Source organism: Mastacembelus armatus, chromosome 5, assembly GCF_900324485.2.
Source record: "Mastacembelus armatus chromosome 5, fMasArm1.2, whole genome shotgun sequence".
Lineage (NCBI taxonomy): Eukaryota > Metazoa > Chordata > Actinopteri > Synbranchiformes > Mastacembelidae > Mastacembelus > Mastacembelus armatus.
In genome coordinates, this window is record NC_046637.1 from 10,748,574 (window position 1) to 10,775,804 (window position 27,231).

The 27,231-nt window shown below is 39.2% G+C and overlaps 2 protein-coding genes across 6 annotated transcripts; both read left to right on the forward strand.

Annotated features, from left to right (window-relative positions):
• The first annotated feature begins 13,018 nt into the window (after positions 1 to 13,018).
• tas1r3 (taste receptor, type 1, member 3) lies at positions 13,019 to 16,930 on the forward strand. The gene is made up of 8 exons (XM_026307420.1): positions 13,019 to 13,221; positions 13,321 to 13,621; positions 13,973 to 14,329; positions 14,435 to 14,851; positions 14,929 to 15,126; positions 15,239 to 15,359; positions 15,879 to 16,249; positions 16,343 to 16,930. Exons 1-8 carry the CDS (start codon positions 13,019 to 13,021, stop codon positions 16,928 to 16,930), a joined length of 2,556 nt encoding a protein of 851 aa, XP_026163205.1.
• A 3,217-nt stretch (positions 16,931 to 20,147) lies between these two features.
• Positions 20,148 to 25,644, forward strand: odad1 (outer dynein arm docking complex subunit 1). Of its 5 annotated transcripts, none has more exons than XM_026305891.1 (15): positions 20,148 to 20,234; positions 20,810 to 20,893; positions 21,004 to 21,100; positions 21,187 to 21,376; positions 21,478 to 21,603; positions 21,729 to 21,842; positions 21,952 to 22,019; positions 22,121 to 22,308; positions 23,039 to 23,173; positions 23,528 to 23,610; positions 23,949 to 24,117; positions 24,442 to 24,605; positions 24,718 to 24,818; positions 24,929 to 25,019; positions 25,117 to 25,644. In XM_026305891.1, the coding sequence occupies exons 2-15, from the start codon at positions 20,827 to 20,829 to the stop codon at positions 25,219 to 25,221; spliced, it is 1,698 nt and encodes a 565-aa protein (XP_026161676.1). In that variant the 5' UTR covers positions 20,148 to 20,234; positions 20,810 to 20,826; the 3' UTR covers positions 25,222 to 25,644. The 5 variants fall into 5 exon arrangements, with proteins under 5 accessions (XP_026161676.1, XP_026161679.1, XP_026161677.1 ...); XM_026305894.1 differs by having other exon boundaries at positions 20,810 to 20,887; XM_026305892.1 differs by having other exon boundaries at positions 20,164 to 20,292.
• Positions 25,645 to 27,231: the final 1,587 nt, after the last annotated feature.

Below are 27,231 nucleotides of genomic sequence, written 5' to 3' on the forward strand. Positions count from 1 at the left end.
GAAAAAATGTATCTTCTAAATATTGCACATTTTGGTCATCACATCACAATCAGCCTTTCAGGTTTAGCTGTTGTCTCAGACCTGATGTCTGCTTTGAGCCAAACGTTAAGCATTTATCTTGCCTTGGGTTAGCATTTTGTCATAAGTACTAGTTAACATGTGACACTAGCATTTTAGAATGGTTAACACTAAATGTCACCCAACATTTTAGCATGCTAAAATGCAAAAACATTACTATTACCATAGGTAATATGTAAACATCTGTATTTGCATGAAAAAAAATAATAATATTATATAATAATATAATAATATTTCAAGCGCCTTTCAAAAAACTCAAGGACGCTTTACAAAGACAATAAGAAACACTGATAAAACACAATGATAAAACACAAAAGAACAGTAAATATGGAGCAGTGTAGTTACAGGGAATATGATATTTTGAACAGGTGAGTTTTGAGTCTGGATTTGAACAATGGAAGAGAGTTGATGTTGCGGATGTCCAAAGGTAGTGAGTTCCAGAGTAAAGCTCTGCCCCCCATGGTGCTGAGACGAGCAGAAGTGAGGGTGAGGTGGATGGAGGAGGAGGATCTAAGGGAGCAGGAGGAGGTGGTGATATGGAGAAGGTCAGACAGATAAGGGGCGAGGTTATGGATGGACTTGAATGTATGGTGGAGGATTTTGAATTCACCTCTGAATTTGACCAGTAGCCAATGCAGATCTTGCAGGACAGGGGTGATATGGTGAAAAGAGGGGGCTTTAGTGATGATACAAGCGGCTGATTTCTGGACTAGTTATGGAGGGAATTGTGAGGGAGACCATAGAGGAGAGAATAATCTATATGAGCTGGGTGTCATCCGCGAAGCAGTGGAAATGGATGTTGAATTTGCGGAGAATATTATCAAGTGGGAGGAGGTAAATGATGAAGAGAAGGGGCCGCAAGACCGAACCCTGGAGAACACCTGTGGTGACGGGGAGGGCTGGGATCTGAAAGTTTTGAGTTGGATGAACTGAACTTGTGCCACCTGAAAGATATATAGTCGAGGGGGGTATGAGTGATGCCAATGGAAGATAATCTGTTGAGGAGGATGGAGTGACAAATAGAGTCGAAGGCTGCACTCAGATCAAGGAGAATGAGGATAGTGACTAAACCAGAATCAGCTGAAAAAAGGTCATTCCGATTTATCCTTTGGGTACTAAAGGCTTCATAAAATTTCATATCTCAACTACTTGATGAGGTATGTACTTTAGTAACAACCAACAGTCTGCTGTGAAGTTGCATGATACAAAATTCAGAGACTGCAGACTGGTATCATTCATTGTATTGATGTGTGCTTAAATATAGACGAGCGACACATCAGTCTGTGAATGAAATAATGAAATTTTAACTGTTTTTTACAATTTGAGCACAAAATATACATCATACCTTTAGGGTTACTTCTAGTTTAAAGTTATAATTACCTGTAAAATTACTACAAATTAACAGGGCTCATGGCTCAAACCTCTATATATTCTACTCAACCTTACAGGCCTAATAGGTTAAATAAAAAACATTAGATGTTTTATTAATAGCAGGACCAACTGAACTGAACCCAAACAAGGCTATTTCCACCACTTCCTGGAGGTCTGTTCCCTGAAATTCCGAGAGTCCTGCCGGAAATTCAACATGAAGCAACAGGCTGCCCCCCTGAAAGGGTCGCAGAGTGTGAATAAGTCCACAGAGTGAACATGGCCGTGGCTGACAGACGGACTGAGTCAGCGCCACATTCCAGTGGAGTCAACCATCCACTTCACCCTCTGCACACACACTCATGCCACACACACACTTGCATCACCTATTTATGTGTTTTTGTTCTCTTGCATACAGTACACTTTACAGGTGTGCCAGGTTTGTACCATCCACTTCACTATGACAAAATATTTCCTCATTTCTCACGTTTCCACATTTCCCTTTTATTCACTGCCTCAGTGTTTTTGCCCCTTTGAACATGTGAAGTTTGATATAATTTAGAAATGCATAAAAGATTCTACCTGCTTTTTTCACTGTAATCTCCTGGTTTGTCCACTTAGCTAGAATTTGCAAACACACACACACGCACACACACACACGCACACACACTCACTCACACACAATATCTCTCCGCTCAAGCCAGGGACAACTACAACAGTGCTGCCACATGAAGAGGTCTAGTGCTAAGTAGCTATGTAGTTCCAGCAGGCAGGAGAGGCTGGCATGACTGACTGTAAATGCATCTCTCTGTGGACAGATCAATACAGTATTTCCTATGCAGCTGCTAATGGATGTCTGGATGCTGTACTGTCAAACCATCTCAGCTTGATTCATTTGCTCACAGACTTAAACTGCCACGATACTTCATCAGGGCTCCTTTTCCAATAGTCACATAGCATCTGAAGGCCATCCAGACCTTTCTGAAACTGGACTCCGGGGACTGTGTCCATCAATTTCTATAACTCTCTAAAATCAACAAACTTTCACATCCACTGTGAAAGAAATCAGGGTTTCAACTTTCTAAACTCTTTTCTCATTCGTCAATCACACAACAACTCCTGTCACTTTTCATGTGAATGCAACCATATGAATGACTTCCAGGAGAAAATGTTGAAAAATGTGTGCCATTATTGCCATATTTAAACATTTTTGATTTTTGAAGTGGCCAGGCAACATATCAAAAGTCATAACTAGTTCTGTTTCAGGATAACCTTTCCCTACTCCTATCCTATATCAAACCAGTCAGTCCTACCTTACAGGAATCAGTTTTGTCAACTCCAAAAAGAGGGCACCTGTACATGTGTAAATCTGGTGTTTTTAAAAAACAAAGCTGAATTAAACTTCATGAGCAAATGTGAATATTATACCTCATATTAGGGTCAAGGGTCGTGCTGATATACTGCTGTGCCAGCCTCCACTTTTCTAGGAATGTTTTTCAGGTTTCTGTACAGGCTGTTATTCAACAGCAAATAAAGTTGTTTTTTTTAACAGCCTTTTCCTGTGCTAGGTGTGCATATTTTCAAATCTATCTTAAACCAATATTCACATGCTCAATGTCAGTATAAAGGATGGGCATGTGAATATTAAGACAGACGTATAACATGAGAAGCCATTATTGTTTAAGTATTATTTCAACACAGGGGCCTTGTTGTGTTCAAACAGGAAAGGACTTGAAATAAGATGAGGCCACAAAATTGGAGGCCAATCTTGCCTATAATATGTCGATACTTTTCACATATTTAAATCTTTCTTGGTCTTGATCTGTGTTAAAGTGAAACTGAGTTTCATAATTTTGAACTTTAGCAGTGTGTTTGCCAAAGCGCTGTGCAAAATGTGACACCTTACTTGAAAATATTTGGAAAATGGAACTCTATATACAAATAAGTAAATGTATAGCAATCGACAACTTATAAAACGCTTTTGAAATGTAACTGTAGCATGCTGTTAAACTGTAGGCCTATAGTATTAACTAAACCACAAAGGTAAAACTGCAATAAAAAAAAAAACAGGAGAATCTTATTTTTTATGATGTGTCATCAAATAAATAACAATAACAGACTTCATCAATCAATCATTATTAATGAACGATTAAATGAATTCTATTTTTAAAATGACTTTAATGTCAAATGACTACCTGTCTCATTGTTCTCTCTCTTTCACTTCCTGTAGTGTGAAACAGTGCAGGGCTGTTCTGCTTTGCCGTAAAGGTGTGTGATTAACTCTATGTGAGTCAGATACAGGTGTTTTGCAATTTAAGAGAGGCTTCTAACACCACCCCCTTCCTCAGGTTTTTTAAGCTTATAGCTGTGAGACAGCCTGCATCTTCACACGCAAGCCAGCTGTCAGTCAGGAGAAACCACAGCACACCGGTTAGCGTTCATTACGTGGGAGACAGTTGGAGGGTATACAGCTGGGGTGTCTGTGCTTACACACTAATAAATTTACACCAGGCTTAGATTATGAATAATTCCTCTTATGGGTGGAAAGTAGATAGTAAATAAAGTTTGTACTTACTATGTTAAACAGAAATAAAAAACACTGACAGGGGCAAATATAGACCTTCAGCTAACATATGCACTATATGAGGATCTTAAAACCTTAAGAGACCAACAGGGAAGTCTTCCTAGACGGAGGGACTTTGGACAGGTCATCCAAATCTGGGGTCTTCTTTCAATCAAGTGCCCTACCCTGTATCACAGAGCTAGGCTGTCATCATGACTTCTATTACCAATGCATGATAATGGTGATGACTGGTATTGTCACTTGCCTGGAGTAATGCAATGTGGATTTTCCTGTAAGGTCACCAGAGTGACGCAAAGCCTGTGTCTCAAGAGAACAAACTGAGTCACCTATCCAAATCAAATACAATATACCTGTCTGTAGGTACATCACTTTCAGAAGTCTTTTATCTGGTGTTTGAAATTGAGTTTTGCCAAACCTATAGTGTTCAGTAAACACAAAAAATGGCACCTCTCTTCTCCCCATATGGATTTCCAATTTTACTCCCACAGGTCAAATGAACTGATACTGATACGTATCACATCTTCGACATATGTCAAGTTTATACATGAACAAGTGGGGCAGAGGACTTCTTAAAGGACAATAACACTTTTTTGTATTAACATGCCCAGGTGTATGCTCAGCTCAGGTTTTAGCTAGCAAATGGTGTGGGGAATTTTTTTTGTCTAACTTTAGGCTGTAACTTTGGAAGACAACCATTAAGTTGAACTAGTCCAGACTTCTAAAGCCTCATATGAGCATATGCTAAACTAAAATGCATTTTTTGGACATCACAAGGACAATAAATGTTTTCCCTATTCTTTCAGTGAACTGTACTGTGTATTACCCATCCAGCAGGAAACAGCAGACAAAGTTAGTGACGGAATGGTGAACATAATAGAACAGGTAGCTTAAGAGCCACATAGATTTCTCAAGCATTAGTGGAAACCAAAAGAAAGGTCAAATTAAAGTGAATCTATGTGTAATATTGTTGTGTAACATGTAAGTTTATTACAATTTATAGATAAGATATACTATACACATACATACACAGAAGTAGAAAAAACTGATCAGCTTTTGTAGTTTTAAACCCCAGTGAATTACTGTTCCAAACAATAACTAAAAATTACATTTAGAATATATTGTACAGTAGTGTTTTGATACACTTAACATACTCCCTGAAAACCCTTCTTTTATTTCCCTTTTCTTATTCTATTACCCTTGTCTTTGCTTCCTTGTCTCTCATTTCTGCCTTCTGTCTCTCACCCAAATGTCTGCCCTTGGGCCCGCGGCACTAAAAATAATTGAAATAGTGATACACTGTCAAGCAGTCTTAATGAGCAGCTGGAAACTGCAGTGGCACTATAGTTGCCAGTCATCTGCAACTCAGTGATCGCTGGAAAATCTGGAAAACCAGTGATGGAGAGATAACAGTACACTGTAGGCCACTCTAGTTAATGATGTTCAGAGTTACCTGCTTTGCTTGCTAACGAGCAGCTAGCTAACAGCCAGTGTTTCCATTCATTATACAAAAGGATTTTGTGTTTCCATTTTCATTTCCATTTAAGAGGCTAGCAAATCTAAACTGCCTTTTTTCATATAATTTGGAGATCAACACAAACCATATCTGAAGCTATGCATTTTGTCTTGCCACCTTCCTCAAATAAAAATTATACACAGAGTATTGATGCATCGTGTGATCACATTAATAATGCATTAATATACTGTTACAGGAAATTCTCATTTAACAAGAAAATGCAACTGAAAGCATGAGTCCTACCTCACTCACTTAACATCTTTATGTTTGTGGTGCGAAGCATGAAAAGGACTATGACTGTAGACAGAGTCAGGTTCCCTGAAATGACTGGGCATGTAGCTGCACGGGGCAGCTCCTAACCTGTGCTGAGGAGGACAGACACCCTGAGGGTCAGACTGTGGTAGTTGGTATGTTTCTAAAAAAAGGCACCCCCTTCCTCCTCCTCTGTTCTTCACAGCAGATGTTGATCTCTATCTTTCTTCAGAAGGAAGCAATTATTGAGTCAGAGGGAAGGACGCACCTCCTTTTAATAAACCCACATCAAACAATTAGGTGACTGACAGCCCCAGAGCATGAGTCACATGTTGGATGGAAACAGAGTGAAAAGGTTCAGCAATGACAGAGAGAAAACTGAATTAAAGGTCTAAAGAGAGGCAGAGTCATGCAGTCAGGACATAGACTCAGGCACCAGACATCCCATACCTCCATTCCCCTTCATTTCTCTCCTCATAAACAGCATGTCCCTCCTCCACTCAAGCTGAGTAAGCGGCCACAGAACCTCCTATTACTGCATCTTCTGTCTTTCTAGCTACTCTGACTGTATGACTCTTAACCTCTTTCCACTGTCAGCTCAACCTCTTACATAAGGTTGACCTGGTAAAATTCCACAGTGCCTGCTTTCTCCCTGCTCCACTAATGTGTCTTACCCTGTGGTGACAACAGCTTCTTACTGTTCGAGTCCAGCGGCCCACTCATAGGATGTTTTTCCAGCTGCTCGCAAACAGGCTACCTCACATCAAATGTGGCTTGCAGTCAAACAGAGGATTTACCTTTACGAGAGTACATAATGTGAACACAGTGTGTCATTGTTGTAAGATGTCTGGCCTCCTGTTCTGGAGCATCTACTGAAGGTACGCGTGAACGGGGAGAAGTTTTAGCCACCACTGCTCTGACATGAAACAGCATGTTTATTTTTAGGGAATTAAATGACTCTTGGCTAAATGTGCACAATGCAAATGAAAGAAGTTGCATTTCCTATGGCATGAATTCTATCTATACTATTTCAAGTTTAGTTTATCTTTTAAAATTTCTTTTTAGGTTCTTGAACATCTTAGTGTTTTTTTTTTGTTGTGTGTAGCTGTAATAAAAATAATACAATAAACAAATTCAAATTAACCCTGTAATAACTCAGGCTTTGGGCCACTAGAGGGATGTGTGTTCTTGAAATGTCTTGCTCCTGCTGCTAAATGCACCACATGAAAAATGACAAAAAGAGGCACAAAACACCTACAAGATCTAAAACTTTTGGCCCCACCTCAACCAAATAACACAACATTGTGTTTTCAGTGTTTAATTGCTATATTAATATTATTTTAAATACTACTTTAGGAAAGTCTGCCCATCCATCTATCATCTATCACTTACACTGAAATAGGTTCACAGGTGGGCTGCAACCAATCTCAGCTGCCTCTGGGTAATACAGATCACAGTCACGTTCACACATAGGATCAATTTACAGTCACTAATTAATCTAACCCCCAATCTGCAGGTCTTTGGACTGCGGGGAGGAAACAGGTGAACCCAGAGAAAACCTATACAGACATAGGGAGAACAAGCAAACTCCACACAGAAAGGCCCCAGGGTCGAACTTTAGAAAAGCAAGTAAATGCTTTAGGAAATGGCTCACATCACCAGTTCCCTCATGTGAAAAAAAAAAAAAAAAGTGCAGCAGGAGAGCAGACAGCGATCACAGATAACCCGTCTGATGAGTCACAGATGAAGGATGACAGATGAGACCTATCAGTTGGCTCAGAGATGTAACACAACACCACAACACAAATGTTGGTGCACGCACACGCAGACACAAACACACATATGCATACTCACACAAAGTCAAACACAACACATATAAAGTCAGATTTGAAGTGCTTTATGCTGCATTACTCATGTCCATTTAAAATCCACAGAGTGAAACATCAACAGAAAAGATCAGTTACTTCCTGACTAATGCAATTCACTAAAGAAAGAAATCTGAAAGAAAAAACAGAAAGTGCAACTGTAGTGCACTAATTTGTCCCTGTGCTAGTGCGCACATTTGAAAAGTATATCTGAATTTGTTTGTATATTCTGATCATAATGATGTTTCCTTATCAGAAAACCAAATAACCCCTGTGCTCAAGATGCCATGACATATTTTTTTTCTGTTCAACATATAGAGCACAGTAGCTAGATGTACTCCCCTGCAGCTTTGTGCAGGTTTCCCACTGTTTGCACAGCTCTGGATCTCCAAATGAAAGATCATCATATCAGTCATTATTGTGACATTGCATTTTAAGGTCTTTGGTAATTCTTTCAGTCACTCACTACTCTCTCATGGAAACCTCTGCCCTCAGTCAGAATAAATCATTCAATTTTTCCAACATTTAAAATAGGAACTGTGCTTTTTGCATGAAAGTTGTTTGCAAATCACTTTCCATTTCATTTCACACAGAACAAGCTTCCAGTAGAAGGCAAAACACTTTTTGCTTCCTCATTCAGATTATTCAATAAGGTCACAAAATTGCTATTGCTCCAACCCCATGAACAGTCATGGACTGAGCCACTGCTGTGTAAGTAGCAGAGCAGACTGTCAGAGTGAAAGACTCCTGTCCCTGATTTGAACTGTTGAACTGGTTTTCAGAGCCGAACACTTTTTTTCCCCCCTGACCTGCAGGTTAGCCAATCTAGAGTGCAAACACAATTGTTCCGGTACTTGGACAGTGCTAACACAGTTCTAAGAAGTGAGTTAATTTGTAGTTTGCTCTTTGTGGAATTTTATCAAAGATTTCTCCCTCGCTCTTTATAGCAAAATATTGCTGCTATGGCTAAAACTTCCAGAGAAAAATGTAATAGGTTTTAAGCACTGGGCCACTTTGTTTATATATCTCTGCACATGTGTATGTATGTGAATACACATGTTGCAACACACTTGTGAGCCACACAAACACACACGCTGAAGACACGAAGAAGAACAAGTTTTACTGCTGGAGGACGGGAGGATGAATCCTTCATTTAACCCTTTAGGGGGAGGCAAAAACACTTTCAACATATGCATGCAGTCAGGCTCTGATGATATGCACAGGCTTTTCTGCATGACATCGTAAACTGAGCCGTCTTACACCATCACAGCTGGTTCAATCCTGACCAGCCGCTGACGTACATCAGGATCCCATCGTTCCCACAGTTTCTCCAGCATCATTTCCACAAAGCTGATCAAGACAGATGGTCTCATGTGCAGCAACACAGTTTAGTATTCCATTGCCTGACTGGCTGTCCTCACTCTGCACAGAGAGGCTGGCTAATAATTTGTCAGCCCCTGTGGGGTATGAGGCCAACATGTCAACAACAGGCCCAGTGTTTCTCGGCCAGCAATGGAGATTAGAGAGCAAGGCTGATCCGGCAAGGAGGGGTGAAGGGGGGCAAAAGGAAGCAAGGGAGAGCGGGTGATATTCCTGGGTCATTCTCAGGAAGGGAATGTAACTCAGACTGTGTTTTGCAACAGTCAGAGAAAGAAAGGGCAGTAGTGGTATATTGTGTTTGCCAGACACAGTACATTAACATTGGCACAAAAGTGTCCTAACATGCGAGAGTATCTATTTCTTCACATCAAGACATGCATGGTGTGTCCTTGCTGCAAAGCACGTCTGTGTTTTCTTAATCTGAGAAGCGTTGTGAAATGTTCCCTCCTCTGCAGGTCACAAGGCTATCCCCGTGCAAATCTACAGACATACACAGGAAAACTGTTTCAGAGTTGGACACAACATGCTTCTTCACATCCTCAAAGAACCATAACATGGGAACCAAGAAAGTCATTTTAGCATGTACGCAGGTTGACTCCCCTCTGTTATCAGTTGTTCAAACAGCCCTTTGCTACACAATGTACCTGCTGCCTGCACGGCTGCAGTAAGCTCCACCTTCACTCCATCACCACCAACTCATTCTGAGTTTTCTCACCTGAGCACCTCAGCTCCTAGTAATATAAAATTTCCCATTTGTATGTTCTAGTAAAGTGCCACATTTAAACAGCCCTGCAGGCAATACAGACTGTATGGGCCCTATAGGTGAAGCCAATAAAATGCACACATCTGACATCTAGTGGCAGAGTTAGGTAAGTTTCTGCACTCATGAGGTGGCACTGTATAGTCTAAGTAGGCAACATTCAGAGTCAGGGTACTGTTAAAAGGTTACCCAAAATATCAAAGAAAATTGGCATAGAGTTTTGATTTTAATATATCTTCAGTGCATACAGGGAATATTTCTTTTCAAGAAGGTAGTGCAGTTGAAAGTTCATTTTTCAGTGCACTGAGCAATATGCTGGATTTCTGAACAGTTCACCAAGTAATTCACCATTTGGACCTGAATAAGTAAAGTAAAGGGCGAATTAACCAATGAAAAAAAAAGCTTTTCTAAAACAAAATCAGCACTTGTGGTATTATGACATTATGTGATAGTAGGTAATCTAACTACTTATGTTAGCAGTAGCAAGAGTGTCTACCACAGGTCAGAAACACCTGAATGATTTTATAAGGGAATCAGGAAAATCCTAAAATCTACACATATTAAACGAAACCTGTTTGCATGGCAATTGCCCTTGAATCTAAGGTTTAACATGCATTCAAAATGTTAATAACTGAAACCACATCCAGATCAGCTCTAAACTATCTCCTATCATATACAATTTCATGTACATAGATATGTATGTACTATTATGTATTTTAAAGGATCTCAGTGTATAAATGATGGCAATAATATCCAAGTTTGTACCAGGCTGTTGAGAAATTCTTTAATAGCTGGAAACAAACAGAAAATGTGTTGGCATGTGTGCAAAATAAAATGAAAGCTTTTTTTTTTTCTTTTTGTAGTTGCAAGACAAAAAAGTGAATGTATGTTTGAGGAAAAATAAAACCCACATATCTGAGTTGTTAATCTGAATCTACTGCCTGCACATAAGGAGCAAACACCAAGCCTGAGCCTGCAGCAACCAAGCAAGATCCAATCAGGGACATGAAAGCCGCTTTAAATGATTCTGCAAATAAAGAGACCCTCCTCCACAGGGAGGAAAGAACCTTGAATGGTGGCCTGTGATAAAACAATGAACTGTAGGTGGATCACGCAGACAGGCTGTACTAAAGAAAAACTGACTTTCATCAGCAGCCTTCTTACGTCAAGATGACGAACAAGATAGGGAAGAGAATACTGGCTTTATGTGCCTGAATAAACCCTTCCTGTAACTGATACGTCTAGCAATCAGGCCTGTTCATGTTATAAGATAAGTGTACATGAGATGGTGATACAGAAAAGTTGCATTAATGTATAACTGCAAGCGTCTACAACAGTGCACGCCAAAGACATTCAGGTCTAATATAAAATATAAGTCTAGTTAATAGTTTCACACATCAATATCTGTGAAAAAAATGCGTAACAAAAAATAATAATATTGTGCTAAAGTGTATTGGACAAAGGAAGCTGTTTTGTCTGAGTAACATGAAAAACCATCAACTGTTTTATTGCTACTGCAACCCAAATTACTGTATGCTTCATTTGGACTCAACTCATTGATGAATAACAATTATGTGAGCTCCTGATGCGGTTTTTGGTTGTTCATAACATTAAAATGAACATTTTTGAATAGTTTTGATCTGTTAGTAGGACGTAACAAAACAGAGATGTTGCCTTGAGATTTGGCAATTTTTCACTATTTTCTGACATTTTATGGGAAAAATAATTAATCAATTAGTTTAGAAAATAATTGGTGAATAAATAAATACCATCATTAATCAATAGTTGCATCAGTATTGACTTAATTATATTACCATGGAATGTGAGTGCAGTTTACACTAAGTATAATAAGGTATAAGGGAAAACCTTGAACAAGTATAAAGTACATACCTGAGAGCCACATAGACATGATAGTGTGAATGGTCGTCTGTCTATATGTCAGCAGCGATTCAGCTTAGCACAATCAAATTGACTTGCACTGGCGTTTTTCATGTTTCCCCAAATTCATGTTGGTTTTGTCTGGGCTAATGAATAATAAAGTTTCCACTTTCTAATTATCAATATTTCAGAACAATGTTCTTCAAAGTGCTTTCCAAGATAATACATCAGTAAAATATAATAGCATAATAGTTGTTTTCAAAGTTCTCTTACAGAAAACAGCTTTAAAAACAAACAACCTGGACATGCAAGAAAACAATGAGTGTTATGAAGATCAACTTTAATGCTTGTCCAAATTGTATAAGTCTGCTGTAGGTTTATGCAAATATCCTGGGAGGAAAATATGACAATTTGCTTGTATGGATGAACAACACTGCATGCAAATGAATATACAAAACCAAAACTGAGGTGAATGCAAAACGTGACAAAAAATAAAAAATAAAAAAATAAAAAAAATAATTAAAACATGCATTAAAACATATCTCAATATATATGGCACTTTTAACATTGTGACCAGCAGGGGAAACACATAGGCTTATTAGTGGGTTTCATAACTGTACAATGGCTGCAATAATCGAGACAAAGTAGTATACATTTTCACTAAGATGACATGATAAGCAACCCTCAAAAACTAACATTTGCAAAATGATAAATGTGAGGTTTAGCTATGATAACAACTCTGGGCAAGTAAGCCAGAAGGAATTTACTCTATGTGCTCATCTCCTGACAGATAGTTACAGCAAAGAGGATAAAAGCGCAAACCACAAGCAAATGTCAGGAAAATACTCCGGAAAGATAAACACCACCTGCACAAAACACACACGCAAATATACATGAGAGATAAAGCAAGTCTCTCCATTAATACCATAAAAATGTAAAAACCTATAGTGGTGTCAAATAAGTTGATGCATGATGATGCACAATTTGTTCAGAATTAAGAACAAAATCAGAAAAAATGCCATTAATATGACATTTTTAAAATAATAATAAATTATATCTTTAATGTTACAAGAGGCTAGGGGTGCCTATAGTTTACTTCATATCCATTTATACCACTAATTTAAATGTAGGTTAATATTATAAGTCCCATTTCACACGATTTGCAGTAACTTTGCAGTAACTTTTTATTACACCTTTAGGTAGGCAGGGAAGGGAGGGACCAATTGCACCAATGCCCTTTGGGGCTTACAGGTGATTTTGCATACAACATGTCATGTAGTACTGACACAAAAACATCCTACGATTATTACTGTAGCTTCAGTATCCAGCTTAACAGCATCATGGCTACACCTTTCATTCTACTGCTTCTGTGGTATTCATTTAGACTGAGCCACAGTGTCTATGCTTCCCCTGAATGGTTCCGCAATATTTCTACCAGCCTCTTCAGTTTGCCTGGGGACATTATGCTTGGAGGGCTCTTTCCCATTAACCTGCTATCCAACGTCAGCCAGAGCAGCGAGCCTGACAACATCATCTGTGAAAGGTAATGTGCAAAACATCATTTTGGGGAAATATAGAAATATGTATGCTTAATCTGACTAACAAGGCTTCTACTTTGTTTTTCATGCCTGATGACCCACAGTTTAAATAAATATGGACTGGGCCTCGCTCTAGTAATGAAATATGCAGTGGACGAGATTAATGCAAACCATATTCTGCTCCCTGGCATCAAGTTGGGTTATGAAATCTATGACACATGCAGACAACCTGCCATCATTGTGAAGCCTAGTATTTCCTTTCTCACTGCAAAATCTAACAAGGCACTATCTGTGGACTGTAATTACACTGACTATGAGACCAGCATATCAGCCGTGATTGGTCCTCAAAGCTCAGAAATGGTGTCAGTCATTGGAAAACTCCTGGGATTCTTTCTGATGCCACAGGTTTGATTGCTAATGAGTCATATAGTATAGTTATATGTCCTTTTATATATATTCTCTTTCTCAGCTGATTTGACATTTTGTACAAAAATTATTTCACATGTAAAAGTAAACCTAAACAGTAGAGCTAAACATTTGCACCTATAATGTCCTATAAATCTTCAATTACTAAGGTGTTAGGTGGTGATTTATTTTTGACAACACAATCCCACTTGGAATGCAAATTATACTGCAACCTTAGTAAAAGTACATTAGACCTTGTGTGTCAATAATAGGCAGGGATGAATAACATTATGCAGTGAAATACTCTAATTTTAGTTGAAATGTGCTGTGATATAACTCCTCTCATTTCAGATTAGCTATGGTGCGACCAGTGATAAATTCAGTGACAACATTCTCTATCCGTCATTCTTCCGTACGGTGCCCAGTGACAAACTTCAAGTGGATGCCATGGCACAGTTAGTGGCAAAGTTTCACTGGAACTGGGTTGCAGTGTTGGGCAGTGAAGAAGAGTATGGACAACAAGGTGTACAGCAGTTCACCAAAAGAGCAGAACAGCTGGCTATCTGTGTGGCCTACCAGGGGTTGATTCCAGTATACACTGACCCTCTACCAGCAATCAAAATAATCATTGCCAATATCCAAGAAACCAGAGTTGGAGTGGTAGTGGTTTTTTCTCTCGTAGAGCCAGCTGAAACCTTTTTTAAAGAGGTTAGTGAAGCAGAGAATTCTCAAATGATCAAATAAGTGTTTCATGCTACTCGTAAACAGATTATATGTAATTCACTATCAATCATCCAACCAAATCCTTTGCAGGTTATTAAGAAGAATTTAACAGGTGTGTGGATTGCCAGCACAAGCTGGGCCCTTCATAACCGACTGACTTCTCTCCCCAATATCCAAACAGTTGGTACAATCATTGGATTCATTGACAAGACAGAGATTCTGGATCTACTCACTAACTACACACAGGAGCTTTTGATCAAACTCAGTGAAGAGAGAGCAAATATGTCGTCTCTAGCACCACAGCCTGGCAATCCTAAAAATCCCTGCCCAGAGTGCAGGAACTTGTCACTTGCTAATATTAGTTTGGTAACAGATGGCGTATTGAAGCGAACAGCTTTCAGTGTGTATGCTGCCATCTACACAGCAGCACAGGCACTGCATAACCTGCTGGGATGCAATGCATCTACCTGCATGTGGGGAAATGAAACCAAAATCTATCCCTGGAAGGTGATTTTTGTTTTTTGTTTAATTTAATTTTAATTTAATTAAAATGACTTTTAACAACAATGCTATTCTTTTTGCAGCTGTTGGGGGTTTTAAGGAAGACTTCTGTCAATATAAAAGGAAAAAATTTAGTGTTTGACAGTAATGGCAATCCAAACATAGGATATAATTTGGTTCAGTGGGTTTGGACAGCCTCGGGTTTAGATTTCATAGTTGTTGGAAGTTTTCATGAACAATTGGCCATCAACATGTCCCTGTTCAAATGGCATACTCCAGAGGTAATTTTCAACACTTTATTCGGAAACTGAAATATAATTCTTCACTTAAATTTTGAACTTTTTCCCCCTAACAATCCTAAACATCCTAAACATAATGCCACAATTTTTGCAGGCTCCCCGGTCCACCTGTTCAGGGGCATGTGCAGAAGGACAGGTCCACAGAGTCAAAGGCTTCCACTCCTGCTGCTTTGACTGCATTGACTGTTTGCCAGGCACATACAAGGCAAATCCAGGTAGTGTGGTTGTCCATACGTCACTCATATACCTGACCCCTAACTAAAGGAGAGGATTGTGGGAAATATGTTTATTTGCCACTTGAAGTGTGAAAATGACTATTTAAGGTTTATGTGCAGAACTATTTCTTGCGCAGGCACAATAATTAAGATACACTCCAGGATGTCACATGCGTGGCCAAGAAACAATCCTTGATGTTTTCACGTGTTTATCTACAGTTTAAACAAATGAGATTTTTCTGTAAATTAGTGAGCTTTAGAGGTGCTGATAGGTTTTTATCTTTGGATATAGACAGAGTAGCTGTTTGCCTGTCTCAAACTAACCAGCTGCTGGCTCTAGCTGCAGATTTAGTGCCCAAATATGAGAGTTATATCAATCATATGTATCTTAATAGAAAATACAGCAAAGGTATTTGTGAAAATGTTGATCTTCTTTTTTAATGATATTGCAGTCAAAACATTCATGGTTTGTTTTGTTGGTATGCATATTAATTTATCATGTTGTGCGTTCTGATTCAGATGACATCCAGTGTACTACGTGTCCTAAAGGTCAATGGTCCTACACACGCAGCATGAATTGCACTGTACCCACCTTTGACGTTTTATCCTGGAACACACCTGAGGCTCTGCAACTGCTGCTGACTGGGTTCCTGCTGCTGGTATGTTATGGGTCAGTAGGAGTTGTGTTCCTGAAGCACAGGGGGACCCCATTGGTAATGGCCTCAGGGGGATTCTGGAGTTTTCTGGCTCTGTTCAGCCTGATGGGCACCTGTCTCAGCCTGCTGCTCTTTCTGGGACAGCCAGGGGACATGGTGTGTCGTCTTCAATTGCCCCTCACCTCCATTTTCCAAACAATCACCCTCTCCATAATCACGTCCATTTCACTACAGGTGAGGAATGAGAGGTAGAACATCACAGAAAAACATCGTAGAAAAATAAAGAGTTTACATTGTAATCAGGTTCAACACTCTCTTTTCAAACAGATATTCTATGTGACAGAGTTCCCAGAGACGGCTGCTTCTTACCTGCAGATAATAAGAGGCCCTGGGAGCTGGCTGTTCGTGCTTGTCTGCTGTGCTGTGCAGGCTGGTCTCTGTGGCTGGTTTGTCCAGGAAGGGCCCACACTGTCTCAACATATGGCAGATATGAAAATAAATTTTGTGAGGGCCTTCCTGTCATGTCCAGTCTTACCTTTGATTGGATTTTTTTTAATGCAAGGTTTCAATGCTGCAATGGCTCTAACATCATTCATGTGCACCTTCATGGCAGTGAAGCCTCTTCATCAGTATAATCTTGCCAGGGACATCACCTTTTCTTCCCTGATCTACTGTGTACTGTGGGTGATGTTTGTTCCGATCTACATAGGCTTGACTAACAAGAATAGGACAATTGTCCATGTTTCATTCATCCAGGCCAGCAACTTTGGACTGGTGGCAAGCTACTATTTCCCAAAATGCTACTTGCTGTTGAAGAAACCAGACTTAAATATACCACAGCACTTCTGCACCTTTCTAGAGGGTGTTCCACCAACTCCAGCTGAGGAGGAGCCACAACCACAGTCAGAGAAATAAACAAAGACACACTGTCTCTTTCAAAGTCATTGAGATGTCATATTATAAATAAACGTCCTAATAGAGTATATCTGAAAATCATAAATATTATTTGCATGGCTTGCACACACATGCATTTCTTAGTTTAGGCATAAATGCTATAAAACTTACAGTTCTGTCAGATTAAGATATAAAATGTATTTTCTGCATTGCTGAATTAATATGTAATCATATGCGTTAGACACATTAACTGCTCATGTACCAAGTATAGAAACAGTACATTTTAGAATGTAAATGTACATTTTGCATATTTCCATCCAATAAACACTATATAGTAGGTTGATATATGTAGTTGATTTGTATTAGCAAATAATTTTTTACAAAAAAATCTCTTATTCTGCTGTCAAAATGTTACAAGAAATATTATCGGCAGAAATGTAGGCTTACTTAAAGTGTCAAAAGTAAAACTAAAATGAAAAAAGTAAAGTAAAGTTTTACAAAAGTAAAACAGGTAAAATGGCCCCTGTCATTGTTCTAAAATAAATGACACTATTAGATTATTACTGATGTCATAACATACGGTTTAAGTCAAGGGGAAGTTAATTTTAAACATTGTCTTTTTATACACTGTTGGGCCGTGGTGGAAGATACCCACCGATATATGACTTAAGTAGAAATAGCAGTAGCACAGTGTATAAATACATTTACAAGTAAAAGGGATGCATTTCAAAATGTACTTGTGGGCATTAACCTTAACATGAAAATGTAATTAAACATAAAAAATCTTATGCAGAATTGCCCCTCATGTATAGTGTGCAAAGGTTTAGGTCACAAAAAAATACACTGGCGATGTGTGAATTACACAAATAGTGTTTCATTTATTAATTAACACATACAAAGTGCAGTAAAGGGAACCAAACCTAAATCTAATCACTATTTGCAGCATTCCCCTTTGTCCTTAAACCAGCAGCAGTTTGACCTGCACACAGTTTCTGCACACACTGACTGACTGGCTATGGTTATTCAGGTCTACCTGCAGTTTCTTGCACACCTTCTATGTCATATCAGTAATGTTCTTTGACTTTTCAAGTGCTTTCAACACTATTCAGCCCCACCTGCTAAGTGCAAAGATGCAGGATATGGAAGTTCCCGCAGACATGGTGGAGTGGATCAAAGACTACCTCACTGGGCAGCCACAGTATGTTCGCTTAGATGGCTGCATATCTGATGTGGTGATGAGCAGCACCGGTGCACCCCAAGGAGCTGTACTGGCACCATTCCTGTCTACACTCTACACCTCAGACTTCCGCTACAACTCAGGAACCTGTCACCTCCAGAAGTTCTCTGATGACTCTTCAATCTTTGGATGCATCAGTAATGATAACGATGAGGAGTACAGATACTTGATAAAAAGCTTTGTTGATTGGTGTAACAACAACAGTCTAAAGCTCAATATCAAAAAAACCAGAGAAGTGGTGGTGGAGGAGCAGGAAGACCCCAGTCCCTGTCTCCATCCTTGGAAACGAAGTAGAGATTGTGGACTCCTACAAATACCTTGGAGTCCACATTAACAACAAACTGGACTGGTCAAACAATACAGATGCACTCTTCAAGAAAGGACAGAGCAGAGTGTTCTTCCTCAGGAGACTGTGTTCCTTTGGTGTGTGCAACAAGCTACTGAAGATGTTCAATTAGTCTGCAGTAGCAAGTGCACTGTTCTTTGCAGTTGTGTGCTGGGGAGGTGGCATCAAGATTGGTGAGGCCAACAGACTAAACAAGTTGACCAGGAAGGCAAAATCTGTTTTTGAACTGGAACTGGACAGTCTGGAGGTTGTGGCAGAGAGGAGGATGGTAGACAAAATCAACTCCATACTGGACAATCCTGCCCACCCACTTCATGAGGAACTGTGGCGAATGGGAAGTTCATTCAGCCACAGACTAATTCCTCCTAAAGCCAAGACTGAGAGATTAAGGAAGTCTTTTGTGTCCACGGCCATAAGACTCTATAATTCCACAATATAATCAAAAATGCACACACACACACGCACACACCTCATACACAGGCAAGCACGTGCGCACGCATGCACACACACACACACGCATGCATACACGCACGCACACACACACAGACACACACACAAACCCTCAAAAATAAATAATTACTTTATTACTTTTCTAAATACAAGTTAATTACTTTATTAATTACTATTAATTAATATAATTTAAATAATACTAAATTTAATAATTTTAAATTAGAATAACTGCTGTAACAATTGAATTTCCCCTTGGGGATTAATAAAGTACTTCTTTTTCTTCTTAACAGTGCTACATTTTGGGTTGTCGGCAGGATTTACAATCTTATCCTAAGGACTAAAAGAATCTGCAGTGATGAGGCTTCGGCCTACAGCTGGGGAGAGGCAAAATATTAGTGAAAAAGAAACACAGGATTAAAGCACAAAAATAACCATCTCCACAACAGAAAACACCCAATACACAACCAATGATCACAAAATAATGTCACCACCTAAAGTGAACCTCCACCACCCCATATAAAATACTTAAAAACAAGATAAAAATCTATATAAAACTAACAGCAAGCAGCACTGACCCTCCATGACTTCATGATCTGGACTGTTAGGACCCAGAAACAATCATGTGCACAAACTTGCTCATAGGAAGAGCACCTGTGACCTTTAAAGACTGGGTCAAATGACATGATCACATGACCGTTCCTACCCCTGCCACATCTCTTTGTGCTTGGTTTGCATCTCTTTCATTTTGCAGATGAAGCCCCTGACTTCAATGCCTGTTAAGAATAATAATAATAATTCAGTGTTTATTATTGGAAACAGAGAGTAGTGCATGGGAAATGTAGCTACTCTTGGACCAACTCAAGTTAAACAAGCTACATATAGATCTGTCTGAACCTTGAGTACAATTGATATTTATGGCACTGATGCATTTTCTTACATATTTAGGCTTTATCCAGACTTGTGTATTCTTTTCTTTACATTAGTGACCTTACCCTGACTTCTTGTCTCCTGGCACCGTCATTTCGTTCCCACCCAGGCCAAATAAGTAACGAAGATACAGCCCAGGTAGCAAGGTGTTTGTACAACCTGTGACAGGCATGTTTGAACCTGGATGCCGGTGTCAAGCCTTTACCACCGAACCTGTCAGTTCTTCGACTTTCATGCAGCCTGACAGACTGAGTTCAGGGATCGGCACTCCCATATTCCTAGCAACGGTTGCTAACAACTCAGGCTCCTGCTGTGTGTTTCCTGAGGGCTGTCATTGGGGTTTTACTTTTCCAAAATTTCATCTGGTGAGATCGAATCTTATTTATCCTAAACCACAGGGACTTTTTCAGTACATCTAAATCGGTAACTGTGACCAAGTCAGTTCAAGTCTTTTGTAACAGGAACCAGGCTACAGCTGTTTAAGATCGCTAGTATAGGCTATTGTTTAGTTTTAATGGCCTGTCCCTGTAGATGATGCCTTCATTTTATGGTTAAAGGTGAAATAGCAACATTTTGTATTTTAGGAAGAGAAATAAAACTAACGCAAACTATATGTTTCAAGCAAAGACAAAAATATACAATCTGTGTTTCACTCCAAAATCAATGCAAGGAAAAGGAATAGCTCATTTTTTTCTTGCTATTATACTCTAGTGATTCACTTTAATATAAAACAAAAAACAAAGTGATTATTGATTGGTTTCAAAAAAGCTTTTTTTCAGTTTGAGAGGCTAAATATCTGTGTGATTAAATTTAATGGTCAAAGGGCAATAACGTTTAGATATTTCCAATCGATATTTTTTACTTGTGAAGGTATTTCGACACTGTGCTACTACTTTTCCTACTTAAGTCATAGATCGGTGGGTGTTTTATTTTCATCCAGAAAAGCCCAGTGTAACCATGCCTCGAGGAAGATCAGCCACAAGTGCCCACTCAGACAGCAGTGAGATGGATAGTGATGGTACAGGTAACGTTGCTCATGGGATTATTATTAAACTCTAGATATTGATCCTCTCCCTTGCATTGCCAGCTGCATGGAAGAAACAGCTCTAATGTGTATATGATATTTTTAAACAGAATCAGAGATAGCCAAACTGCAGAGACAGTTCAGAATCATGGAGGGAGATCGACAGGCCTACAACATCCAGGCCCGCGAGCAGATCCGCAAACAACAGTAATGAACTTTATGGTTATATCAACTTGTCAGCAGTGTGTGTGTTTTTATTCATCTGATCAGCTGTTTGTGTATAATGGATAAAGGCAGGAGATTGACAAGCTGCTAAAGGAGCAGGAGGAACTCCATCGAAACCTTGGCGCATGTAAGAGCATGATCCGCCAACAGCAGGACAGCGAGGACACCCAGAGTCTTCGCACCCTGCTGGAGCAGAGAGACATGCTAGAGGAAGAGCTGGAGAAAGAGAAGCAGTGTCAAAAAGACCTAGAAAAGGAGGTTAAGTTCTTAAGTTTACAATGTATAATACTAAGTCTAGTTGTATTTCATATTATTGATATTTTTGGTCACAGTTTATGACATGTCTGTATTGTGGACAGATCTCAGCCATGGAGTTGAAGCTGTTAGATCTGAGAAAAGGGGAGACCAGTACTAGTGATACACAAAGGTCTGAGGTATGGCGGACTCAGAAAGCCACACGCACTTTGGAGTACAAACTGAACAGAGTGAGTGAAACTCTTCTTCTCAAAATGCATAGAAACCAGACTGAGTGTTAGTATCTGGTTCTGGCTAGATGTCTTATTATTGTGTCTGGTTTGTAGACAATGTTCGTGTATCATTTTCTCTCCAGGCCTCAACTCGCTTCAATGAGCAGCTGACCAAGAACAGCCACCTGAGAGAGGAGTTGCAGACTCTTCATATTGAGCGTGCTCGTTTTCAGCAACTACACAACAGGCTGGAAAAGGTCAGAGGTCAAACAGTAGATTATTTAGAAACAAAGCGCCAAGTTTTTTACACTGGTTTACTGTTGTCAACTAAAAGCATGTCTTTGTGTTGGCACTTGTGTGTTGTAGGAACTGCAGCAGCTCCGCAAGAAGATTGGGGAAATCATCAACCTGTCTACTACTGCTTACGATGCAAGGTGAAATTTGAAATAGTTTTGTAAGGAAGTAAAAATCAATATGGTATGCACCTCTTGATCTTAGTTATTGAATGTCTTATCGATAACCCTTTCTACTTTAGAGTGGAGGCTCAGTCAAAGATGACCATGATGAGGGAGAAGGCAGTGAAGGACCTTGCCCAGTACAATATTGAGATGAAGGAACTGGAAAGGGTTATTGCACATGAGTGTATCCTGAAAGATTTTATGACCACCAAGTGCAGTGAGCGGACCGGGCAGGACGACAGCCATGAGATGGGGCACAGACGATGTAAGACACAGCCACATTTTTGTACCTCATAATACAGTTTTGACATCTCTGATATTTACAATAATGACAACACTGTTAGTGATGATAATAATGTTGACAAATTTAATGTTTATTGAGTAGGGAATCCCACCAATTTTCATCTTACCCTACAGAAATGCCCTGGCACCACCAGGTATAGTATTGTAAGTTGCTTGAGCACAAGAGAGAAGAATTCCATAGTAAAAAAAAAATTAAGCTTCATGTCAGTCAAATCTGGACCTGACAAACTAATAATTATTTAGGATTTTTAAGCAGAAACACTCAGACAGAACCTAGTTTAAATGCTTTATAATGTTGTTGTATCACATATTAAACCAATAAATATAAAAGTACTACAGAAAAAAGCAGTGTTAATACTGCTATTGGCTTGGAAACTAATAAAAGTGTGAAAGTACACTCAGTCCTGCCAGAGTCCTTGAACAAAAAGGATTTTGTTCACAGTGAATATTAAATTGTTTCAACAAGTATTTAGACTATTACGAAATGCAAAATCTTAGCAATTTACTTGGGGATTTTTAGAGTGGAAGATTATGTTATATAAATTTGCCATTGTTGGTTAAGGTTTACCTAATACAAGCAGCCAAACTAAGGAAAAGGTGATTGACAAGTCGTGATGGTAGCCTTGATGACAATGGCTTCGATACAGTCCTGATGATTTTCATATGGTGTTGATGGTGATTGTTTGTCTCAGCATCAGAGGTGAAGGAGCAGAGGAGGATGGACTCTGGGGAGGCGTCGCTAGATGCTCTAGAGGAAGTGTTTGAGAGGATTCAGACAGTGACAGGAGAGGACAACCTGGACGTGCTGGTCACCAAGTTTATTCAGGGTAAGTCGACTCAACCTGATGCTTTAATACTCATTCATACACAAAGAAAATGCTGGTTTGGGTCTTTTTGGTTCTGGGACCCTGCTACATTACTTAGTTTACTGAAGGATCTATTTCAATATGCAATATGCAATAAAATGTCCCATGACCCAAATAATTGTAATAGTAATGTTTTTTTTGCAAGTGGCAATAAATCTGTTACTTAATTTTCATGTAATTTACTTTTGTCCACCTTTGGAAGGACACTAAAGCTTAGATCAAACTTTAGTAACATGATTTACTAAAATAATAAGTTTAAGCTTTAAATGTAATTCACCGCTATATTGTTTTTCTGTTTGTTTTTTTTATGTGTAGTTGAAGACCGAAACTTTGCACTATTCAATTTTGTCAATGAACAAAACAATGAGATTGAAGCACTGAGAGACCAAATAAGTCACGTGAGTATGTTTCTCTATATGACCATACCCATGGACACAGTTTTCATCCATTTCCTCCACTTTTAACTTTAGCTTTTTAACTTTAATTTGCTTATACTCCTCCCAGTGCAATAACAGAATACATTTTATACCTTATTCACACTTCACACTTTAAAGGCCAGGATTGTAGGTTCCCTACAAAATTCTAGTAGGTTCCAGGAGAGTAAATGTAAGCTAAGAGAATAATGATGATTTTTGAGAGCAGTTAGACCAAGTACAAATAGAGATGTAGTATTCAGTAATGTTCATTATTAATTTATCTATCTGTTAATGCTGAAATACTGTATGTGAATTTGCAGATCCAAGGGCAGATGGAGCAGTTTCGAGTAGAAAATTTGCAACGGGAACAAGATCATCACTTTTTGCTGAGAGACATTGATCAACAACAAAAGGAAAATGAATCCCAAGCTGAGGATTATGAAATCCAAGCAAATATCATAAGCAAAATTCTGGATGAAATCAAAACAGGTTTGACAGCAGTTTATTTCACAGATCTCTAATTTCCCTATAATTTTATATATATATATTTATATAATAAAGTTCTCATTTTGTGTGATTCCAGGTAATTAATTCCACTAAATCAACTTAAACAGTGTTTCCTGAAAAGAGTCTCGTGACATTATCAGAAAATTGTGGTTCCAAAAATCACATATTTTTCTTATATACATGTCTATCTGTATATACACATGATGAATAATAAAACAAGGCTTCAGCATGCTGCAACTTTGAATATTTATCATACACAAGCCACAGGCAGTTCTATCTTGACTCCTGTTTTCTGCCATCCCACAGGAGTGAACAGCATCTTCTCTAAAATGGAGTGTGACCGCTCAGTGATAGATGAATTGTTAGGCTCCTCGACAGGGATCAGTGACAACAATGTTATGTCCTATCTGGGTCTGGTGGAACAGAAGACCAATGAGCTGCTCACCATACAAGCTTTCCTCAATTCTAAAGTAACCAGCCAACCTGTGGTTCTCCTGCCTTTCCTTAAGATACTGTATCTTCCTGTTGTAAATACATTTACTTTTTTAAAAATTTCTGCCCTGTATTTACAATGCTTACCAGGATCTGGAAAAGGACTACAATCCTAAAGACCTGGCTAAATTCCTTTTGGGTCAAAATCCAGACCTGCTGCAGAATATCAGTATCCAACCTCCAATCAACAGGTCAGTTTTTCTCGATTTTGACACCACTGTGGAATGAATCAGTAGTCTGTGCACACATGTAAACACCCAGAACAACAGACTGATGACTGTGTATCTGTGATTGGACTCAGTGTGGAATATGATGAAGAAGAGTCTCCTGTCACTGACGAAGAAGAACGCCCACTTTCACAGGGGGAACTTCGCAGAATCATAATGAAAGAGGTTTGTGCAATTAAAAATGATTATTTGATGTTTACATCATCTGGACCATTTTTTAAAAAGCATTTTATTCATATACATTTCTGGATATGGGTTTTAGGTGCTGCAGAAAGAAAGCTCAAGGCAGCAGGCAGCAACCAAAGCCTCAAAGATCAGTCAGCAGTTTGATGGTGGGCGGCACTCCCTGGAAGACGCACTGATCTGACAGTTTGACCTGATCAGTGTAGTTACTGCGCACATATTAAAACAGGACCTATATCTATAATCATCTGCAGTTGAATGGCCGCTTTTCAGTGTTTACCATAATATAGATCAGTGTATGACCACTGATCATGGCCGCTGATGGAAGCTGCTTGACTGGTCAGCTTGTAATGTTGCAGCTTGCACATGTAAAGACCTAAAGCTTGATCATGTTATGTCCATGTCACCTGCTATGATGAATCATTGGCATGGCCAGCTATATTATATCTTGATGTGATTTGTTTAGTTGCAACTAATTAGATTTGGAGCTATAAAGATGTCTTCTGGACTCTGGTAACCAGCTGTCCTTTTGATGTGCAACTTGCCATCTGGTCTCAGTACAGCCCTCCCTCACTGGCAGTGTGTCATTACATGATACTTGCTGCTATGCTCAAACAAAAAAGCTGGGGGCAGCAGAACCTTTTTGTAATTCTAAATAGCATGCTGAGACCTTCAGTCTGTCTTTGTGTGAACCCTTTCAGCGCTTTCTGAAAACATTTTTGGTGGAATAATAATGATTATTCTCAGTTATATATTTTTTGAATCACACTCAGTTTCTTTCCATGCATAAATGCGGTGTTGATGTGTTTAAATAAACTGTCCTTTATAAGCTTTCCATTAAAGTGTTTTTTTTACACACTGATTAACATCAGTTTCTTTTTATGCTCAGTTATAGTCATAGTGTAGGCATACCAAGAAGATTACCATATTATTTTCATGTGTATCAGTAATGTCATGAAGCATCTTCATTTTTTGTTCTTTTTTTATCTGTCAGTGTCCAAGAATGAAAAACTTTACTCTGATCCTCAGGAGTTTGAAATGTCATCTTGTCCAAACATCCTGGAGTGAGCCTCTGTTGGGGCAAAGATGGCACTTCCTCTGTACAAAAAAGAAAATCGGGATGGGGAGCTTATTTTAAGAAATGTATTTATACCCACAGATCAGTGAACAATTAACAAAGCGTGTTCCTAAATATAGGTTTTAAAGGTCAGGCTAATGCCATCATACTTTGTTTTTATCATGAGCTGTTCATTGGAGGGCGGTGATTCAACAGACGTTTACCTGTCTAAACAAGAAAGTGACACATTTAGGTCATTATGTTAATTACCTCGCTTGAGTTGTGCAGTTTTAATTAGCTTTTTTTCTTTTTTGACAGCAGTGATTTCATGAAATGAAGTTGTATCTCTGTATACATTTATGACTGATTGACCGATGACTTGGATTGTCTGAGCTATTCCTGCTTGCAGTCTCAACTGTGCGGCTATGAAAACAGATTATCAGAGATAAAAGGGTGCTGTGGAAAAGCAGAGGGGTGGCTGTGGTGGGAGAAGAGATGGAGGAGGCTGCTTTCTTTGAAATCCTACTCTCACTTAGCCCCCTCCACTCCCAACAAATTTTCTGTGCACACGGCTCTCTGCATTGCCATAGAAACCTCCCTTTTAATCACAACAGAAACCTCATTTCCTGCTCCTGACAAAGAATACTCATTGCCTGCAGAGACCGCCGGCATCAGCCTTTTCCAAGGCCCACCTATTTCTACAGGCTGTACCAATCAGCAGCACCACCCCCCCCCATACCCAGTCCTTTTTACCCCTCCTCTCCTTATAAGCACATTTTCCACCTTTCTGTCTTCCTGTAGCCAAACAGTCTTCCTGTGTTCTAGGACTCCTTTTTTGCACCTTATGATTTATTGTCCTCTTAGTCCTTTTAATTCTTCTGTATACAGTGCAGATTGTTGAGATTGTTTCTTTTAGTTCAACTGGTCTTAATCAATAAGTAATAAAAGTAATATTTCAAGCAGTTCCTCGAAAACACCTATACACCCAGCTGTGTGAACAAGACGCGGCAAGCACAGGTAGTGTTACTCTACACTGCTTATCTATGAACTACATGCGTGTCTGCAGCCTATACATCTGTTCCTCATCAAGAACCTTATCAGCAACTGCAACCCATGTCCGGCAATGCCAATCATAAC

Bases quoted from the DNA above. Each gene is read 5' to 3' on its own strand.
- odad1 (XM_026305891.1), top strand. From the start codon at position 20,827: ATGCCTCGAGGAAGATCAGCCACAAGTGCCCACTCAGACAGCAGTGAG. The intron at 21,101-21,186 runs GTAATGAACTTT...TAATGGATAAAG, and splicing joins GAGCAGATCCGCAAACAACA to GCAGGAGATTGACAAGCTGC. The intron at 21,604-21,728 runs GTGAGTGAAACT...TTTTCTCTCCAG, and splicing joins TGGAGTACAAACTGAACAGA to GCCTCAACTCGCTTCAATGA.
- tas1r3 (XM_026307420.1), top strand. From the start codon at position 13,019: ATGGCTACACCTTTCATTCTACTGCTTCTGTGGTATTCATTTAGACTG. The intron at 13,222-13,320 runs GTAATGTGCAAA...GATGACCCACAG, and splicing joins GACAACATCATCTGTGAAAG to TTTAAATAAATATGGACTGG. The intron at 14,852-14,928 runs GTGATTTTTGTT...TTCTTTTTGCAG, and splicing joins CCAAAATCTATCCCTGGAAG to CTGTTGGGGGTTTTAAGGAA.